Source organism: Anolis sagrei, chromosome 2 (genome assembly GCF_037176765.1).
Source record: "Anolis sagrei isolate rAnoSag1 chromosome 2, rAnoSag1.mat, whole genome shotgun sequence".
Taxonomy (NCBI): Eukaryota; Metazoa; Chordata; class Lepidosauria; order Squamata; family Dactyloidae; genus Anolis; species Anolis sagrei.
The window spans coordinates 28,624,313-28,638,578 of record NC_090022.1 but is presented as its reverse complement, the minus strand read 5'-3'; the positions used below and the strand labels follow the sequence as shown (position 1 = coordinate 28,638,578).

Genomic DNA, 14,266 nt, shown 5'->3' with positions numbered 1-14,266 from the left:
TCTTCCTTCTCTACCTATTCTTGGACTTTAACTCCCAGCAATCCTCCGGACCGATCCATCTACCTACTATCTATCTCTATCTAATCTATATATCTTATATATCTGGAGGATTGCTTAGAGTTGCAGTCCAGGAATAGGAAATATGTACGGATTGGGATGCTCTCAAAGAAATCCAAGGAGAAGCAAGCCTGAAGCCTGGAAGCAGTGCATTTGGATCATCCTCCTCCCCTAAAGGGCCTGGTCTAGGGGATGCTGGGAGGTGTCATTTTCATTTAGCTTTTGGGGGGTTTTAAGTCCTTTCCGCTATATTTTGGGAGGGGTTTATGAGTGATGGTCACTCGTTGGTCTGTTAGAGGTGTAGTGTCCAAATTTTGTGTCAATTTGTCCAGTGGTTTTTGAGTTACGTTAATCCCACAAACGAACATTACATTTTTATTTATATAGATGTTTACAGCCCCACCATGGTTGCAATAATTTACCGTCACTGTTAGAGGATCGCAGCTTGATTGAGTCTGAATTAATGTTTTTATATGTGTATGTGTTTTATTTTATTGCATTTTATATTGTGTTCACTTTTATGTTTGTTTTTAGGCACCTTGTGCCGTCTGCAAGCCACCCTGAGTCCCTTCGGGGAGATGGTCGCAGGCTATAAGAATAAAGTTGTTATTATTTTACTGACACAAATCACAGTATGTCACAACAAACAAGATATATATGCTGGATATCGTATCACAAAATTTAAAGTTGAACACTTCCCAAGCATCTAGGGCTGTGTGATGTATTTTCCAATGATGTGCGCAGATCCAAGTAAAGTGGCCTTTTGCAGTTGACACTCCATGCAACAATGTTTTCTCAAACAATCAGCATTTTCTGTAAACAAAGGCTTAACTGCAGAAACAGGCCAATATGGCAGTAAATCAGGACATATGGGCATTGGGAACATCTCTGAAAATTCCCTTTTAAAACTACGTCTCCTTCATCTCAACCTCTGAGAATGCCTGCCATAGATGTGGGTGAAATGTCAGGAGAGAATGCTATTGATAATTGGTAAGATGAGTTCAGGAACTAGGAATCCTAATGAAAGACTAAGTTTCTAAATATTTCGAAAAGCCTGCCTTCTACCCCCTTCCTTAGTGCTGGGAAAAAGCTGAATGACATGTATTCTTGCAGATGATCCAAGCACTTGATGCAATATTTTGTGGAAGGCGGCAATATTTAATCTCGATGACCAACTATTCTCTTAACAGACTAACACCGCATATCATGATGTAACATACTAACGTTTTAAGAAATGCAATGCCACAATCATGAAACAATTATTAGGAGGACACCTTCATCAGCTGTTTATGAAACTTAATAGTGGGACTTAAATGTTTTTCATTCAGTCGTTCTACTCCAATTGGGACAAAAAAAATGAATAAATTAAGCCCTTAGTTTGGAATAGAGAAAATAGGTTGTATGGACTTTTAAAACTCTATAATTTGCATGGATTTGCATGAGATAGAGAAAAATTAGCAGGATCATTACCAATCAGTTTAGTGAACTTAGAAACAGAGCCCAAGGTGTTGTCAACGGCTTTCATGACCAGAATCACTGGGTTGCTGTGAGTTTTCCGGGCTGTATGGCCATGTTCCAGAAGCATTCTCTCCTGATGTTTCAATCACATTTATGGCAGGCATCCTCAGAGGTTTTGACCTCACAACCTCTGAGGATGCCTGTCATAGACATGGGTTTTTGTTTGTTTGTTTGTTGTTGTTTTTTGTCGCGTCAGGAGCGACTTGAGAAACTGCAAGTCGCTTCTGGTGTGAGTGAATTGGGCAACTGCAAGGACGTTGCCCAGGGGACGCCTGGATGATTTGATGTTTTTATCATCCTTGTGGGAGGCTTCTCTCATGTCCCCGTATGAGGAGCTGGAGCTGATAGAGGGAGCTCATCCGCCTCTCCCCGGATTCGAACCTGCGACCTGTCAGTCTTCAGTCCTGCCGGCACAGGGGTTTAAGCCACCGCGCCACCGGGTGGGTGAAATGTCAGGAGATAATACTTTTGGAACATGGCCATACAGCCCGGAAAACTCACAGCAATCCAGAACCCAAGGTTTCCAATTTCAGAAGATCTTGGGTTTCTTGGAGCATCCCACTATGTGTATATGCCTAATGGTAAAAACAATGTGACCGTTAGATATTTTTGGCTTCCAGTAGTCATCAGTCCTTGCCAGTCAATGGTCAGAAGGATGGGGCGGGGGTGCCAATCAGCAACCATTGGATGGCTATGTGATTCACGTCCCAATATATATTAACACTAGCTGTCCCCTGCCACGCGTTGCTGTGGCCCAGTCTGTTGATCTGGAAAATAAAGTAATGAGAAAGTGTTGGTTTCTAATATATGTAGTTTCTTTATGCTTGTAGGTAAACAGTATTTCTTGCTGTTTCTTTGTCAGTGTTGATGTGAAAAGTGTCTGGTTTGCCCACCCTGGAACATGCAACATATCATTGTCCTTCTGTAAGGGTCTCTTTCAAATCTATGATACTATATCTGTGTGTGTGTGTGAATAACATCTATCTATCTATCTATCTATCTATCTATCTATCTGTCTATCTATATCTATGGCTGGGTTGCTCTTTGTCAGGAGGACTTTGATAACGTTTTCTTGCCCTGATGAAAGGAGTTGGATTGGATGGCCTTAAGTATTTTCTGTTGGTCAGGGGGAAAGGTCTGTGTGGGAAGTTTGCCCCGATTCTGTCATTCGTGGGGTTCAGAATGCTCTTTGATTGTAGGTAAACTGTGAATCCCAGTGACTACAACTCCAAAATGTCAACGTCTATTTTCCCCAAACTCCATCTGTGTTCATATTTGGGCGTATTGAGTGCTTGTGTCAAGTTTGGTCCAGATCCATCATTGTTTGAGTCCACAGTGCTCTCTGGATGTAGGTGAACTACAACTCCCAAACTCAAGGTCAATGCCCACCAAACCTTTCCAGTATTTTCTGTTGGTCATGGGAATTCTGTGTGCCAGGTTTGGTTCAATTCCATTGTTGATGGAGTTCAGAATGCTCTTTGATTGTAGGTGAACTATAAATCCCAGCAACTACAACTCCCAAATGACAAAATCATAATTTTTTGAGTGATGGTCACTCCTTGTGTTGTGAGATGTTGTGTTGCCAAATTTGGTGTGTTTTCGTTCATTGGTTTTTTTTCTTTTTAAGGTACTCATTATGCACAGAGCATTTTTGGATAGATAGATAGATAGATAGATAGATAGATAGATAGATAGATTATCACAACTGGAGGTACTTATGTAGCTAGAAGGACGCTTTCCATGTACAAAAGATGCATTCTCCATGCAGGAAATCTTACAAAAACTATCTTCCAAAAGAATCTCACCAGCCTTCTTGATGGATGGTGGGGATTATTTTTAAAACAGATCTCTGTGAAACAAAGCAGAGCCTTGAAAAGTTACTCGAGCTTGTAAATCCCAGACAAATGTGTGATTTGGGGAATCGCAGTCCCTCTCCCACATAAGATCACCTCCCATGCTCTGTTTCTTAACTACAGTCATTCCGAAATGCACAACAAACAAGAACACCAAGACAGGTTCCAGCTGAGAATCAGCAAAGTTTACTGAGTGCTGAACAACAGTGACATTTCATCTCGGTGAGGCATTCAGGGAAAGAATGGTAGGAAAAAAGGATTTTTGGTTGAAATGCCACAGAACAAAGGTAAGCAGTGTGCAGCCCTGGGGCTGTGAGTGACCCATACTGTTTTGGCAGACTTTGACCCCATCGGGCTCCAGAAACAGCGAACAAATAGCAGGACCCCTGTGCTGTTTAACATTTAAACATATCCATGTTGCTTTTTTCCAAAACCAGGAGTGGATTTCTGACCAATTCCAGTTTTGTTTATTTTATATCATGACTATTCTTGCTGAACCAGAGGCAGTGCATTTGCTTCTGGACCTGCCGCAGTTGGATGATTTGGATATAATGCAACATTTTTAGAAGGGCAGGTGCAAAGACAGTTTTTGCCATGGTGTTTTCCAATTTCTAGAGCAGGCATGGGGAAATTTGGGCCCTCCTGGTGTTTTGGACTTCAACTCCCACAATTCCTAACAGTCTCGGGCCCTTTCCTTTTCCCACTCAGCCGCTTAAGCGGCTGAGTGGGAAAAGGAAGGGGCCCGAAGCTGTTAGGAATTGTGGGAGTTGAAGTCCAAAACACCGGGAGGGCCCAAATTTACCCATGCCTGCTCTAGAGAGTGAAATATTTTACAAAGTGACCATTCTGCATCTTTTATCTACCCATAGGATGTGTTTCAGTGGTTCAAGTACATGTAATAAAAACTTCTCAAGGCAAAGCTGCAGTGAGTGCAGAATTAGTACAGAAAAGAAGTTTCTTCAGTGTGAGAACAAGTGTGCAAAGCAATCTCGTAGCACCTTTGAGAGTGAGAGAAAGAAGCGGTAGAATAAGCTGTCAGAGGCACAAAGGTGTTGTTTTTCAAATCAAAATAATAATAATAAACCCACTTTGTTTACAATCAAGATTATACTGATTCCACGTGTTCCAAAATGTATACTTTGGCACTCCAGGTGTGGAGTTTGTTTCCAAATCCATCTAAACAATTTTGACAGGAATGGGGAAAAATGTGCTGAGGATAAGCATTCTTTTACTATAGGTAAAGGTTTCCTCTTAACATTAAGTCTACTTGTGTCTGACTCTGAGGGGTAGTGCTCATCTCCATTTCTAAGCCAAAGAGCTGGTGTTGTCCGTAGACACCTCCAAGGTCATGTGGCCAGCATGACTGCATGGAGCGCCATTACCTTCCTGCAAAAGTAGTCATTTAGATGGCTTAGTTTACAGTTCCCACCATCCTTTACTATTGGCCATGCCATTTGGGGATGGGGAGTGGGGGTAGGCCAAAATATCAGGCAGGACTGGTTGTCTGCAACCAGTGCATAGGACTGGTTACCTAGCAGATTGATCTTCTGATAGTAAAGGTAAAGCTTTCCCCTGATGTCTAGTGGTGCTCATCTCCATTTCTAAGCCAAAGAGCTGGCGTTTTCCGTAGACGCCTCCAAGGTCATGTGGCTGGCATGACTTCAAGGAGCGCCATTACCTTCCTGCCGGAGTGGTACCTATTGATCTACTCATATTTGCATGTTTTTGAACTGCTAGGTTGGCAGAAACTGGGGCTAACAGTGGGAGCTCACCCCGCTCCCTGGATTCAAACCGCCAACCTTTTGATCAGCAAGTTCAGCAGTTTAACCTGCTGTGCCACTGGGAACTACTTTCTTTTACTATAACATGTAATTACCTAATCTCTATACCAAAGTGATTTTATACATTTTGATAGTTTTGATCTGTACATAATATTCTACTTTGAGCTGGGCTTAGCACAGTATGCTAAACCACTGTGCTGCAGAAAAATCCTGCCAATCAAATGGTCAGCACTTCGAGCCCAGGTTGGGGTTGAGCATCCACCATTAGTCCCAGTTCACCTGCCCACCTAGCAGGTCGAAAACAGAAATGCGAGTAGATTAAAATAGGTACCACTTTTAGCAGGGAGGTAATAAAGGCATCCTTAAGATGCTGGAAATAAGATGGGAACACTGCCTTTACCACTGTTTGTGTTGTCTGTCCATTCAATGTCAATTGTATAATTGGCGTTGAATGCTTGCCATATGTGTGTTCTGTAAGCCGCTCTAAGGAGTGAGAAGGGTGGGGTACAAATACTGTAAATAAAATAAATAGTAGCCAACAATATGCTGCTACCTATAACTCATTTTTCAATTTTGGGGAGGGGGGATTTGGTATCTTTTGGAAACAAAATACCATAAATTTAGCCATAGAGTAACATGGCACTTGTGAAACTACTGCCCAAGGCATTTCTATTTACTTTTTAAAAGCAGCATTGGGAAGAGGAGTTTAGTGGAAGGGGTATTTCTATACGGATGCCCTATTCCAGACAAACATGTCACAAACTACAAAGAAAACCTGGGGTTACCCCCATATCTTTGCATTTTATCTGTAAGAGGTGATACAATTGGGGGCTTCAGTCATTTCTTAATCAAGTACCTGCACTCAATATCTATAACACATTCTTAATTGTAATATTGTTCTCTCTTCTCTCAGTTTAGCTGAACTTCTTCAAGGCAACATTGACATGTAATTTCAGCAGTGGGAAGCCTTTCATTCTGCAAGTCTTTCGGCCTACATTACCCATTGATTCTACCCATTGTGTGGGTAGGTAAGGGACGGTGGGAGTTGTAGTCCAAACCTTTGGGGAGTATGAATCCCCCTGTACTTATGCTACTAAGTGTGGGCCATATGACTTAAAGCAATGTATGAAAATCCTTCTAGGTCAGTACTTGTTCCAGGTAAGTGCCACTGAAATAAAACAAAAACTTGCATTTGAGCATAAAATTCTTGAGCAAGACGCAGTAATTTCAGCACAGCCCACATAGAAACTTATGGCAGATTGTGTCCAATGTTTTTAAATCAAAGCACCTTGTGTCATTAAAATGTGAACTGTTATCCTGAACATTACATGCACAGTAAATAGTCTCTACTCGCACCCAAACTCATGCAGATCCATGTTCAAACTATGCACTTTCTCACTAAGGTTGGAAGGGGAAATTAAAACATTATCTCCTTTATTCCCTGATGAGATAAATGAGCAGGAACAAGAACAAAAACATCATGCCGGCTAAGAGCAATAAGGTTTCCTGTTAGCAGCATTACCATTATGGTAACTTGGGGTTCAGAAAGCAGGTGTCTCTTCTGAACGCCTCTCGAACTCTCCGCTGGGAAGAGATTTGGCTCAAGATTCCTAATGGCAACACCCAAAGGGGTGCGAGTAAGGCAGAAAAGGTTATTAGAAAAGTAGTCATTGTTTTATAGCTTCTGGCAATCCATTAATTCAGTCATCCTCCTCTTGGTGCAGTTCCACTTCCCCTCGTGTTGATGGGTTTCCACAGGAACACATCCTGCTGGTCCTCAGAGACTTGGTGCAAGCCAATTCAAAAATTTCATGGCGAATTCAAAACCGAGGAAACAGGCCTAAGACAAGAAGAGACACACAAAATGAACATATTGGAAGAAGGTTTTTCTTCAGCCAACATAGGTAGCATTCCATTTTCAAACACTATTATAAAACTAGCAAAGGTATCCGGCATTGCCTGGGTCTCTTTGGGACTGCTGCTTGCCTACTTTCTCCATTCTTCAGCTCTGGAAAGGTCTACCTCACAATGTGTGTGCTATTTTTTTAGCCGCCCCAAGTCCCTATGGGAGAGGGTGGCGGGTATAAATAAGTATTAATAATAATAATAAATCATGAAAATGAACAAAATCTGGCTACCGGTATTTTAAAAAAAACCTCTAAATCAGGACAGTAAAGAGCAACACTCAATAAGAAGAGAATTCTTGGCCTTTGTAAGCCGCACCGAGTCCTTCAGGAGATTTTAGCGGGGTACAAATAAAGTTAATAATAATAATAATAATAATAATAATAATAATAATAATTCCAGACAAGAATCATTCAGGGCCAGCTAACACCTCCCAATGAAGGATCCCCCCAGGCAGCAATCAACCAGGGTTTGAAGCTTAAAGGCCATTAAATGCTAATCAAAGTGGCCAATTGCAACACTAACACTTGCCTCAAACAGACAAGAGTTCTTTCTCCCACCCTGAACATTCCACAGAACCCCACTTTCCTAGTTTCCAACAGACCTCACAAACTCTGAGGATGCCTGCCATAGATGTGGGTGAAACTTCAGGAGAGAATGCTTCTGGAACACAGCCATACAGCCTAGAACACTCACAGCAACCTACTTGTTATAAACTGAAAGTGTAACTATGGCCAAATAAATAAACATGTGATTCTTATTCTGGGTGGCAGTAAGTTGATTTGCTCATGCCAGGAGTGGATGAATTTGATTTGCTGCAGGAAGCTGGGGGAGCTGCCTGTTTGCAGGAGGAAAAGTGTTGAAATATGGTGATGCTCATATTCTAGCTTTCTGAGTCCAATTAAAATCCACTTTTCGTAGATTCACTTACTGCATTGGCGGGAAAGGCTCTGATCATCACAGCAGTGAACCCCTTGTACAGAGACATCACTCCCTCCTCTCGGATCAGCTCTCGCAAAACATCTCTGAAGCCATTGGGATACTTTCCTGGAGGAGCTGTTGAATTAAGGAAATGCAAGTTACAGAGCTAATATTCACAAATGACCGAAGCATAAGATCTCAAGAGACCTGATTGATCTGCAGTGGAAAATCCCTAAACTACCAAGGAAGGAATGCGAAAAGATCACATGATTAGATTAATAAGGGCTCTTGAGACTTCCAAAAGTAACAGGAAATATGATTTCTGTTGTGGAAAGAACTGAGATTTTTTTGATCGTGTCAGGAGCGACTTGAGAAACTGCAAGTAGCTTATGGTGTGGGAGAATTGGCTGTCTGGAAGGACGTTGCCCAGAGGATGCCCGGATGTTGTGATGTTTTAACATCCTTGTGGGAGGCTTCTCTCATGTCCCCGCGTAAGGAGCTGGAGCTGATAGAGGGAGCTCCTCCGCGCTGTCCTGGGATTTGAACCTGCGACCTGTCGGTCTTCAGTCCTGCTGGCACAGGGGTTTAACCCACTATGCCACCGGGGCTCCTAGAGTGGAGATGAGATCTGGGAATATTTGGTATTTAGAAGCACCAGGAAAGTTTAACTTGGCAATAAGCCTAAGGAAAACCCAAATCCCAATCAATAAAAGCCCACTGTCATTAGCTGACCATGGATTACAAAGACATATGCATTACGCATGTGAGATCCATTAAAAAAGGAGTTCTAAACTCGTTTGAAAAATAGGGGGCGCTGGCGCTTCTTTTCTAAAGTCTTTCCAAATTTTTGGCAATCGAAATTTTGGAACTCTAATGAAACTTACGAATCTTCGTAAGTACTTTGTTAATGGCGGTCGCAATTGCGCAATAGGAAAAACTCAAGGGGCTTCTCTCTCCCTTTTTTTTTAGCTATCCAAGTGAAACTTGCTACAGTGCTAGAACACATTTACAACAGTTAGCTCACCAAATTTCAGAACATTTGACTTGTCTATGAAATTTTGGCAAATTTTCAAAGTTTTTATTAACAACATTTTTGGAAAAAAAAACTTACAAGAGCTTTCTACTTGAATTTTATATACAATGCACAAGATATAGAGGACATCAATCCCCAGAAATTTCAGAAAGATTCACACATCTGCAGATTTTGGGGGATTTTTAAAAGATTAGACCAAAACAATTTATCCCCCCAAAAAGCGGCAACATCAATCCCCATGAGACCCCGGTGGCGCAGTGGGTTAAACCCCTGTGCCAACAGGACTGAAGACCAACAGATCGCGGGTTCGAATCTGGAGAGAGGTGGATGAGCTCCCTCTATCAGCTCCAGCTCCTCATGCGGGGACATGAGAGAAGCCTCCCACAAGGATGATAAAAACATTAAATCATCCGGGCTTCCCCTGGGCAACGTCCTTGCAGACGGCCAATTCTCTCACACCAGAAGCGACTTGCAGTTTCTCAAGTCGCTCCTGACATGACCAAAAAAAAATCCTCTTGAATGTCCATCTGTCTTTATGACACATAACCACATAACTTCTACTTATTTACTTACTTTAGTCTTTTTTGCAGATATTTATTTTATTTAGATTAACTCTAAATGGCGACTGCGAGGCCAGCCCTAACTTGGGTCCTTCAGCCTCATTTCAGTCCTAAGCAGCTTTGCATTCTGGGAAATGTAGTTTATGGCAGGGCCTTTTGCAATTCTCTACCATTGGGGGCCCGGCCTTTCCAAACTACAGTTATTAAGCACACCCACAGCTCCTTATTATGGCAGCGCCAGCAAGGAATGAGATTTTAAAAGCACTTTATGTTATCTTGTCTGCTCTCTTTCACAGATTCCTAGAGAACTTATTAGAGAACTTATTTCAAGTTTTCAAAAAAGCAGGTATTTGTGTTTTTCCCACTTCGGAATGGATCCTGTGCCCCTAATCCTTGCAAAAGCAGAGGGTCTATTATAAATTACACAAGATGTCTGCAGTCACTGAGCCATCTTTGTTCCAGTTCACTTCTTCTGCCGCATTTTCAGAAAATCACTGACTAGGAACAAGCGCAGTCTGAAAGGATTAAGTACTTGGAATGGAATATTCTCTCAAGACAGGCTCCTGCTTCACACAGTCTTGACGGCAGCACCAGATAACTCACCTGTTTGGAAGCGAGATTTCAACACATCTGGAGGAATGCCTACAGCCCAGTTGAAAATCCCTGCCATGCCACCGGCAAAGAGAATCCTGGGGACACTCAGGTCGCTGACACTGCAAAAATAGTCAGAAAAGGAGAGTAAAGTAGAATAAAAAGCAGAGAAAAACATGCTATGATTTTATCCTATACCAATTACTATTGCTGTGAATGGTTCACTGAGTTTATTAGACAGACATTTAAGTTTCATTTGAACTGACTGAGATTAGTGTCTACTTTTAATTGCAGTTGGTCCTCAATCCACCACCTCTCCCTGTACCTAAAGAATAACACTTCACACATCTGATTAATTGGCTACTTCACAAAAGTCTATTCCAAGGGTGAAGAAATTTATTTATCGTGTGAGAAGCAAATCAAGAGTACAGTTATAATGTATTTTAAAAAATTACGAACAAGGTTAAAAACTTGGCATTATGCTAAATGTCCTTTGAACAGTAGCTGGCCACTTGGAGTGCCTTTGGTGTTGCTGTAAGAAGGTCCTCCATTGTTTACGTGGAGGACTCACGCTGCATTGTAGTCAGTGGTCTGTGGTTTGCTCTTCTCCACACCCGCATGTCATGGACTCCACTTTGTGGCCCCATTTCTTAAGGTTAGCTCTGCACCTCGTGGTGTCAGTGCGCAGTCTGTTTAGCATTTTCCAAGTCTCCCAATCTTCTGTGTGCCCAGGAGGGAGTCTCTCATCTATTGTCAGCCACTGATTGAGGTTGTGGGTTTTAGCCTGCCACTTTTGGACTCTCGCTTGCTGAAGTATTCCTGCAAGTATCTTTGAAGTTCTTATATTTTTTGATTTAAGGTGGTGGCGTGCCGGCTGATATCCAAACAGAGGATGGGCCAGAGATGTCACTGCCTTGGTGCTTTCATTGCTGGCTGCTACTTCCAGACAGATGCCAGGTGATGCGATAGTGGCTAAATAGTATAATTTCTCCAGTAGTGAAGGGCGTAGGCATTCTGTGATAATGCAGCATGTCTCATTAAGTGTCACATCTACTGTTTTAACATTGTGAGATGTTTTCGACACTGGGCATGCATACTCAGCAACAGAGTAGCAAAGTGAAAGGGCAGATGTCTTCGCTGTGTCTGGTTGTGATCCCCAGGTTTTGCCAGTCAGCTTTCATATATTATTTCTAGCACCTTTGGTCATTTAGATGATTTAGCTTACAGTTCCCACCATCCTTTACTATTAGCCACACAATTTGGGGATTCTGGAGGGTTTAGGCCAAAATATCAGGCAGGACAAAGGTTCTCTGTATCCAATGCATAGTATTGGTTCCCTAGCAGATTTATCTCCTGATACATTTCTTGAATAGGAAAGGTGAGGGAATGGAGAAACCGCAGAAGGCTGGGGGAGAGGAGGGAAAAATAAAAAGCAAAATAAAAAAGTCATATCCCTCCTCCCTATACAAGAGAGCAAATGCATGCATAAGCTCTCCTTTCATCCCATGTATTCAGCTCTTCCCATCACAAGTGAGGACTGCTCCCAATCACCCCAAACAGTTAAGATTCCCAGTCACCCCAACAGTTAGATTTTGGTAATGCAACAATGGCATTATAAAAAAAAAATCCCCATTGAAAATGGTATAGGGCAGCAGTGGAGGCAACGGTAAGTATAGCAATCAACAAATAATCAAATCCACAAATGTTCAGGGCCCACTGTACTATAAAATTCTTTTGTTGTTGTGTGCATTTGTTCAGTTGCTTCGTTGTCTTTCATTCCTCTGCCTTTTCTAAACCCAGCTTTATTTATTTATTTATTTGAAAGTTTTCTATACCGATCTTCTCACCTACAAGAGGGACTCAGATCCGGTTCACAACATGTGTTCATATACATTGTCCATCTGGCAATTCTCTTTCCATGTATTGCTCAAGTCTTCCTTGCAGGATCTTGAGCATTACCTTACTGGAATGAGAAATAAGGGCCACTGTACGGAAGTTTGAGCAGTCTTTCGCATTTCCATTTTTTGGTATGGGGATATAAGTTGATTTTTCCAGTCTGATGGCCATTCTTGTATTTTCCATATTTGATAGCATATGGCATGAAACACCTTGACAGCATCATCTTTCAAGATTTTAAACAGTTCAGCTGGGATCCTGTCGTCTCCTGCTGCCTTGTTGTTAGCAATGCTTAAGGCCCATTCAACCTCACTCCTCAGGATGTCTGGTTCTAATTCACACACCTTCCTATACAGATCTTCTGTATACTCTCACCACCTTCTCTTGATCTCTTCAGCTTCTGCTAGGTCCTTGACATCTTTGTTTTTGATCATGCCCATTTTTCCTGAAATTTCTAATTTTCTGGAAGAGGTCTCTTGTCCTTCCTTTTTTGTTGTCTTCTTCCGTTTCCATGCATTGCTTGTTTAAAAATAGTTCCTTATCTTTTCTGGCTAACCTCAGGAATTGTGGATTTAATTGGGAATATCTCCCCCTATCATCGTTTCCTTTTGTTTTCCTTCTTTCTTGGGCTACTTCTGGTGTCTCAAGACTATAAAGTTCGATATAAAGTTCTACAACAGGCAAAATTTCTTCCCTGTGAAAAGCTCTTCTACTTACCTCTGTCCTTCAGGAGTTAAAATATTTTTCAACCATTCATAGGTCATGAAGTACATCCCACTGGCTGGAACATCTGGACAAATAAAAAGAGGGACCACTTAGAGAAAGTAGAGGTGCAACCAGAAATTGTTGCAAAAGCAAGACAAAACTCAGAACTCTGCAAAGGGAAGACAAATACTCTGTTCATCATAACTAGAATTTCAAAAATGCTGTAAAAGACCACACTTGATCCTGAAGCAGAACAAAGTGGTCTTGCCTCTTTGACTGGGTAGAGAAAACAAGCCAAAAAGAGAGTTCTTGGCCAAAACTGCTCCCCTCCCCAACCTCCCCCCCCCCCCACAGAACCCTTTCCAACTATTACCTCTCATGAGGGTGAGGACCGTCCCTTTGTAAATGCCTCGAATGCCAGCCTCACGATAGATCTGCTTGGCACAGTCCATTGGACCCCCATATTTAATTTCACCTGAGGCTGCTTGGATCTAAGTGATTGGGGGAAAAAAGATTTTTTCAGCATCTATCATCACAGCAATGTTTCAATATTTGAAAGGTTGTCAATTTTTTTGGTATCAGGAGTGACTTGAGAAACTGCAAGTCGCTTTTGGTATGAGAGAATTGGCTGTCTGCAAGGACGCTGTCCAGGGGCACCAGGACGTTTGATGTTTTACCATCCTGTGGGAGGCTTCTCTCATGTCCCCGCATGGGAAGCTAGAGCTGAGACAGGAGCTCACCCCACTCCCTGGATTTGAAATGCCAACCTGTCGGTCAGCAGTTGTGCCGGCACAAGGGTTCAACCCATTGTGCCACCGGGGGATATCATAAGGAAGAGAGAGCAGGCTTGTTTTCTGCTGTCCTGGAGATTAGGACTCGGAGCAATGCGTTCAAATTACAGGAAAGGAGATTCCACCCAAACATTAGGAAGAACTTCCTGACCATAAGAGCTGTTCAGCAGAGGAACTCCCTGCCTCGGAATCTGGTGGAAGCTCCTTCCTTGGAAGCTTTGAACAGAGACTGAATGGCCATCTATTGGGGATGCTTTCATTTTGCTATCCTGCATGGCAGAGGGTTGGACTGGATGGCCCTTGAGGTCTCTTCCAACTCTGATTCTACGATCACTGAAGGACAGCTTTTGGAGCCACGGGAAATTCCACCACACACCAAAATGATGACACTGTAACCAGTAAATTGCCTATTGTTTTCCTTCCCATGTGGCATCTCCAATTTTTAACTTCTATCAGCATGTTTCTAATATCCTGTTTATTCCAAAAGACATTGTGAAATCTGCTTCTAGGAAGAGCACTAATCACAATCAAGTGTAACAAAACCTCCTTTCGTGACCTAACCTTGGAGAACACAAGATGGAAGGCTATCTGGAAAGAAACAGGAATTATTGTTATAGGAGAAAGCTGATAAACAAGTGTTTCAGATAACTTTTTT

The 14,266-nt window shown here is 42.2% G+C and overlaps 1 protein-coding gene across 1 annotated transcript in view; it reads right to left on the bottom strand.

Moving 5' to 3' along the window:
- Window positions 1-3,591: 3,591 nt before the first annotated feature.
- SLC25A20 (solute carrier family 25 member 20) overlaps window positions 3,592-14,266 on the bottom strand; it is a 30,611-nt gene continuing 19,936 nt past the window's right edge. The window contains exons 5-9 of the mRNA XM_060766479.2: window positions 13,194-13,311; window positions 12,833-12,905; window positions 10,232-10,341; window positions 8,046-8,170; window positions 3,592-7,049 (exon numbers count right to left, since the gene is read on the bottom strand). Coding sequence (XP_060622462.2) covers window positions 6,987-7,049; window positions 8,046-8,170; window positions 10,232-10,341; window positions 12,833-12,905; window positions 13,194-13,311 — 489 coding nt within the window. The 3' untranslated portion in view covers window positions 3,592-6,986. The remainder of the gene's footprint in view (window positions 7,050-8,045; window positions 8,171-10,231; window positions 10,342-12,832; window positions 12,906-13,193; window positions 13,312-14,266) is intronic.